Consider the following 7,227-nt stretch of genomic DNA (forward strand, 5'->3'; position numbering starts at 1 on the left):
TCCCTGCTCTTGAAAATTCTCACTATGGACCTATTATGGTTATTATGGTTATAACTTATTGTGTTAACAGGTGTGAGCAGATGAATAGCTTAAACAGGGTATTGATTTATAAATCAGGTAAAATCATTATTGCCTACTTTTGAAAACTAGTTTCAGGGAGATTATATTTGGTAGTAGAATTTTTCATGGGGCCCCATTGAGGGGGCGTGTCATGCTCCACCCAAAGGGCGTGTCTAATTCCATATATGGAGAGAGTGTGAAAAGAGATTGTAAACGTGGCACCTAGAAGCGTGGCTGTGCACTGCTACATCTGAGAGGAATCTTTTAAAATGACTTATATCTAAATGTAGATGAGCCCCAAAGCAGTTAGTAAGAGCTACTATACTTGCTAAAGTGCTGGAGGACGGTGCTAATGATTTAATGTAAATTTTTCTGTCTCTCATTCCTTTTTCCCCCCAATATGTAACAGTGTAATGTGGGATAGGGGAAATGAAAGAGATTGCAGGAGAATTGTTGATCTGGCCAAAGTACAGTATGTTGTTTATTTAAACCTGACTTGTGCTTATGCCCAAAATTTTAAATTCTGCAAGCAAAATGTATTTTATTTGCAGGACACTGCTGCATAAGGCGCACAGATAGAAGTTTCACAATATAGGGGGAATTTTATTGAAAATGAGTGAGTTCTCCCAGCAGCTTGCTCCAGGGCAGACGTACACTCACAAAGGACTGGGTCACTCTTACACACACAGACAATGAAGCTGGCCATACATGACTGCAATGTATAGCAGCAGTGTATGGCCATCAGACCCCCCCTTGTGCCGCCCCGAGACCTTTCCAGGTGTCAGGATTGCATGATATACATCACATGGGTTCTTTTCACATGCAATATATTTATTTATTACCAGTTATTTATATAGCGCACACATATTCCGCAGCGCTTTACAGAGAATATTTGAACATTCACATCAGTCCCTGCCCCAGTGGAACTTACAATCTATGTTCCCTACCACATGTACACGCACACAGAGACATTCTAGGGTTAATTTGTTTGGAGCCAATTAACCTACCAGTATATTTTTGGATTGTGGGAGGAAACCGGAGCACCCGGAGTAAACCCACGCAAGTATGGGAAGAATATACAAACTCTGCACAGTTAGGCCCATGGTACAGTATATCTCATGGCTGCGACCCCATTTCCTGTCGCCTGGAGGGATCCGAGTCAGAGGTTGGAACTGCTTGCAGATCCGACCTCCCTATCCCATCCGAATCACGGGACCCTGCATCAGATCGAATATCAAACACATCTGATTTAGGTGGATTTCTCAGCCCAAGTAGTCGGGATCGGGTCTAATAAGGCCAAATCGGACTAGTATATTGGGGTCTTTATGCACACACACACACACTACATACTAACTGCTGCTGCCGAAAACCCGGTTCCCGCCACAATGTAGAAGATGACACTTCGGAAGGTAATTTTTTATTAACTAACTAAGCTACTTGGAATCCTTCGTTTCAAGTTGTGCCACTGGGGTGCAAGAGCAAGTCCTAGTGAAAATCAGACTCACTTTGGAGGTGCATGTGTAAAAACACAACCTCCCATTTTCAGTCCTGTAGTCGAATAGTAAAACCCCATGGCTGCGGGAAAAATCCTACTCCGCTGGGTGTTTTTTTTTAATTTCCCATCAATAATTGAATCTGCCCCTTAGAAGTTAACCTGGTCTGTGATACTCTGCATTAAAATTATTTATTTTAATTCACAGGATTTAACCCTATGTGGTATGAAACATTGCAATTTAAGATCCATGTCCCTGAACTGGCCCTCGTAAGGTTTGTGGTAGAAGATTATGACAAGACCACAAGAAATGATTTTATAGGACAGTATACTCTTCCATTCAAGAGTATCAAATCAGGTGAGCACATGTATTTGTATGATAGGAAGAATGAAAGAAACATTTAAACCTGATATTAAAAACATTTTACACAAAGAAGGAATTACAGTCTTAAGTATGTTTCAGTAGAAACAAAGGCTATACAAGAGGTGTGAATGGTAGAAGGTTGTGGGTTTAAAAGTCTGTAGTCTCTAGGGAAAGACTGCACAGATGGAGCCGCTCTCAGCCAGCCAGCCTGCCAGCTCGCTATATCGCAGTTTCTGGCAGTGCTGGCGGACGATGGGGGCAGGGATGAGCGATTGTTTTACTCACTCGCACGTCCCACTATACAGTTCTTCAGCTGGGCAGGTGGGGCTTTGGTGCCTGCTTGTCAGGGGAGGGGGCTTCAGTGCAGGCTTCAGGGAGCGGTAAAGAGAATGGAGCACAGAGAAAAAGAGAAAGGGGAGCACAATGTGGGATGTGGAGGGAGAAGGGGAGCACAGTGTCGGTGTGGAGGGAGAAAGGGAGCACAGTGTGTGGTGTGGAGAGGGAAGGGGAGCATAGTGTGGGATGTGGTGGGAGAAGGGGAGCACAGTGTCGATGTGGAGGGAGAAAGGGAGCACAGTGTGGGATGTGGAGAGGGAAGGGGAGCACAGTGTGGGATGTGGTGGGAGAAGGGGAGCACAGTGTCGATGTGGAGGGAGAAGGGGAGCACAGTGTGGGATGAGGAACGAGAATGGGGGCAGAGTGTAGGTGTGGAGGGAGAAGGGGAGCACCGTGTTAAGAGGGAAGGAGAGCACAGTGTGGGATGTGGAGGGAGAAGGGGAGCATCATGTTGAGAGGGAAGGGGGAGCACAGTGTGGGATGAGGAGGGAGAAGGAGAGCACATTGTCGGTGTGGAGGGAAAAGGGGAGCACAGTGTGGGTGTGGAGGAAGAAAGGGGCATAGTGTGGGATGTAAAGGTATCAAATTGTAGGATGTGGATAGGGGAAGGAGAGCACAATGTGTTATATGGAGGGTGAAGGGGAGCACAGTGTGGTATGTGGAGGGAGAAGGGGATCACAGTGTAGTATGTGGAAGGAGAGCACAGTGTGGGATGTGGAGGGAGAAGGGGTGCACAGTGTGGGGTGTGGAGGGAGAAGTGGAGCACAGTGTGGGGTGTGGAGGGAGAAGGCAAGCACAGTGTGGGGTGTGGAGGGGGAAGGGGAGCACAGTGTGGTATGTGGAGGGAGAAGGGGAGCACAGTGTAGTATGTGGAAGGAGAGCACAGTGTGGTTTGTGGAGGGAGAAGGGGTGCACAGTGTGGGGTGTGGAGGGGGAAGGGGAGCACAGTGTGGTATGTGGAGGGAGAAGAAGTGCGCAGTGTGGGGTGTGGAGGGGGAAGAGGAGCACAGTGTGATATGTGGAGGGAGAAGGAGTGCGCAGTGTGGGGTGTGGAGGGGGAAGAAGTGCGCAGTGTGGGGTGTGGTGCTTTATTAGGATTTATAGAAAATCATAACATGGTGCTAAATGGAAAATATTCTGAGTATTGAACAATTGGCATTGACCGGGTGCTGGTAGCGCAGGATGTGCGTGTGCCACAAAGTGCACTGTAGTTATACTAATGTGCAGATAATTCAATTACAGTTAGATATGGATCTCATTTAGTCAGACCACAAACCCTACCTTTTCTATAGTGTGTGAGCAGCATTGTTAACTGTAGAAACATCATCCATTGTTCCCTGGACGCTGAAGAGAGAACAATGCTAATGTACCTTTTTACTGAACAGAAAAGTCTGGTGTGCAGTGTTTCAATACTTTATAAATTCTCTTGTTAAATTTAAATCTAAAATTTACGGGTGTGATATACAGTAATAGATCTAGAGGGTTTAGTTAGCCAGTCAATAGGTCAACCCCCATATGGTCGGCATTGAAAAGGTTGGTACTTGTGTGTTATCAGGGCGCCCGGCTATGCTACGTTTTTAATGTAGACTAAGCTACGTTGTCAGCGTAGCCAGCGCCGTGATAAGACAGGAGGCAGCACTGGGAGCAGGGTGGTTTATACTTACCCTCCTCCAGACGGCGATCCCCGATGACTCCCTTGCGGCAGCGACGGTCACTCCCCAGCGGCAGCGTTCAGTCCCCCTCCTCCGGCACTCGCAGTGGATGCTGTATGCAATTCAGCCACGCTTCAGGCTCGGTGTCTCGCTGCGCTCACCACACTTTATGAGATCAACCAACTCCACGCCGACATGGATACTGGGGGTATGACGTGGATAGTGGGGATATTAAGCATTGTGTATTTTTAGGGCTTCAGAGCCACTTCCGTAATTTATGTAGCCAGCATAGTGCTGTATTGGTATTCTGAATACACCACTACGTAATGGGCGCCCTGATAATACACAAGCACCAAAAGGTCAATAGTAAAAATATATCTAAGGTCAACAGGTGAAAAGGTCAACAAGCAAAACTGTATTATCATGTTGCCCTTTTAAAGCCCTTTTATCTTCCTTTTGTTCTTATTTACCTTATGCACAGCCAATCTTTATCTGTTGACATTTGACCTCATTGACCGATTGCATGTCGACCATGATGGGGTTGACTGTCTTGCTAGACACTGTGGGGTAAATTTACTGAGATAGGAGTTCTATTGAAGATGGGATGTTGCCCATAGCAACCTGTCAGATTGTACCTATTATCTATTAGAAGGGGCTAAACAAACAAGAAGAAATGAAATGAAAATGACTAAGATTGAATGGGTCCGAATGCACATATTCGTACCCATTCGATCTAAAATACAGCTAGTAAATTAGCATCAGCTACTTTACTATAAGCTGAATTTGGCTGATTAGCTGTAATTATATACGGGAAGCTCAGCCGAATTCTGGTGTACGAATGAATATACCATTTTCCAGGCGTATTTTTCTGAAGCCTGCGCGGATTACTGACAATAATAACCCCCCCCCATTACAAAAATACAGGGGACAAAAAAAGATGGGGGCCCCTGTGTTTTTATGACCAGCACTGGGCTCCAACAACCAGCAGTGTCATGCTTTAGCCAGGGGAACCTATATGTACTAGTTGCCCTGGCCAAAGCATGACACCCTGGGGCTGTCCCCAGCGTCCCTGGATGGTGGACATGGGGCAGATGGAATGACATCAGGAAAAAAACGGAGAATACGGCTGCTGAGTAAATTAGCCGTATTCTCCAGTCATATTTTCATGAAGATTAAGGAAGATACCGGTCGTACCGCGGTTTGGCCATAATCAGCATTCTTAGTAAATTTCCCCCATTGAAACTTATCGGGCAGGTTATTTAAGGATCACGTGAGGACTGACTATTGAGCATCTAGGGCGGGATGTATCAACATACATTGCCGCCCTTCGCACGGCAGCCGCTGCGATGCTACCGCATATGTACTTACATATGCGGCCAGCATCGGGCTGCGGTAACGGAGACCCTCGCAATACCTGTGATGTGGGCTGCGGGGGTCTCCGTCACCTCCCGGCGGCTGCCAGTGTCCCCCTGCGTCTCCTCCTCCCCCCTGAAGCCGGATGTCCTCCCGGCTGTGACACCAGGAGGAGGAGGAGGCTAAAGGAGGACGGGAGGGGGGGGGGGCGGCGCGCGGACGGCGTACGGCGAAAGAAGCCCATAGGCTTCTATAGCGAAAACGGGGCGAACCGGTGATGATACATAGGAAAATGCGTTAAAACGGGGGTTTTACCGCATTTTCCCTTTAGTACATCCCGCCCCTACTCTCTAGCTTTGAAGGGTACTCAGATAAGGGGTGGGGCCTAAAGACTTATACAGTGAGCTGTCCAGATAATTCTGCATTAAAACATAGCTTGTGACATGCAAACTGGTAAATAATAATACAAATCTGTGCAGCATAGGAAGTACAGTTTTAGGTTTAAATCACTACAGTGACCAATGGTTATATTGTGTTTCACACAGGTTACCGCCATATTCATCTCCTCTCCAAGGATGGCACCAAGATTCCACCAGCCACTGTGTTTGTTTACATCCGTATTACAGAGACAGCAAATCCTGCTGAGGAACCACAGGGTTAAAGGCTTGGACCCTACTTGATTACCTCTAGCCGCCCACTTTATGCACAGCCGCAGCGTCAGTCCTAAAAGCCTGGCTTTTTTGCTGTTTGTCTGGCTGTATTTTGCACGTCCCTGCACACTGATTTGTTTATATAGATGTATAAATATATATTTCATTATTTTTTACATATTTATTGTACAGGTGTATATTGTGGTGCTATTCTATATAAAATGTTACTTTGCTGATTAGCATAGCAAGCGTTACTGCTGTAACCCAAGCTGTGTACAATGTGGCAGTGCTGCCCCCTGCAGCATGAACAGTGTTACTGATTACAATACCATGAAATGTTGGGAGAAACCCACTGAGGAGTAATAATAATAAACAGTATTCTAGAGCTCGCTATTTTGTAGTGGGGTGTTATTTTGTACCATACATTTCCTAATGTGCCTAATAACAAAATTCTACACACAGTACAAGGTATGCTGGAGGTCATAGGTGCTGATTTATGTTTTTGCTGGTGGGTGCTCAAGCCAAAAATATAGGGGAGTGGCTTCATGGGGGAAGGGGCGTGGCCTCAAAATTATACCAATTTATATAACAGCACAGTTGTCTCCAATATTCAAATTGCGGCAGCAGAGTTCCCTTTTTTACAGATTACAGCAGCAGAGTCCCCCTTTTTACACATTACGGCCAAATACATAAATGCCCCCACAGTACCAAGTACATAAATGCCCCCACAGTACCAAGTACATAAATGCCCCCACAATGCCAAATACATAAACCCCCCCCCCCCCCCGTGCAGGTACATGAATGCTACTCAGTCGCACAGCACGCAATACTCAGTGGCACGCCCAAAGCACGCACATGCTAGCTGGCCCCCGTCCGCATATTACTCCGCGGACGGAATACAATCTTCCCGCCATCCTGGCATACTATTGCCAGGTGGCAGGTCCGGCAATGCGGGTACTGCAGCTGCAAATTAGCAAGTTAATATGGCGGCCCAGCAGCAGGACTCAGACCCGTGGGTGCTCATCAATTTCCGTGGGTGCTCGGGCCCTTGTGCACCCACAGAAACGGCACCTATGCCGGAGGTACTATATATTCTTGAAATATCTAGCTTGACAATAGCGCCGCATCACTATCACTATGGGGTATATACGCAGCAATTTGTTTTGTATTTCTAAGCGAGTCAGATCACTTAGAAATGGGGTGCAAATCGCCCTGTGTGTATTCCCCATAAGACCGAGGGACCACAGCAGGAATCTCCGATCCCTGCTGTGATCCCTCCTGCAGCCACATACCCCATAGGTTTCTATGCAATGTGATCCT

The 7,227-nt window shown here is 46.8% G+C and overlaps 1 protein-coding gene across 2 annotated transcripts in view; it reads left to right on the plus strand.

The window, feature by feature from the left end:
- Positions 1-6,292, plus strand: part of PLCD4 (phospholipase C delta 4) — a 64,576-nt gene extending 58,284 nt beyond the window's left edge. For both annotated transcript variants that reach the window (XM_083153712.1, XM_083153713.1), the window contains 2 exons: positions 1,761-1,910; positions 5,803-6,292. In XM_083153712.1, coding sequence (XP_083009838.1) covers positions 1,761-1,910; positions 5,803-5,918 — 266 coding nt within the window. In that variant the 3' untranslated portion in view covers positions 5,919-6,292. The remainder of the gene's footprint in view (positions 1-1,760; positions 1,911-5,802) is intronic.
- The last annotated feature ends 935 nt before the right edge of the window (positions 6,293-7,227 follow it).

Source organism: Crinia signifera, chromosome 7 (assembly GCF_055691185.1).
Source record: "Crinia signifera chromosome 7, ASM5569118v1, whole genome shotgun sequence".
Classification (NCBI taxonomy): domain Eukaryota; kingdom Metazoa; phylum Chordata; class Amphibia; order Anura; family Myobatrachidae; genus Crinia; species Crinia signifera.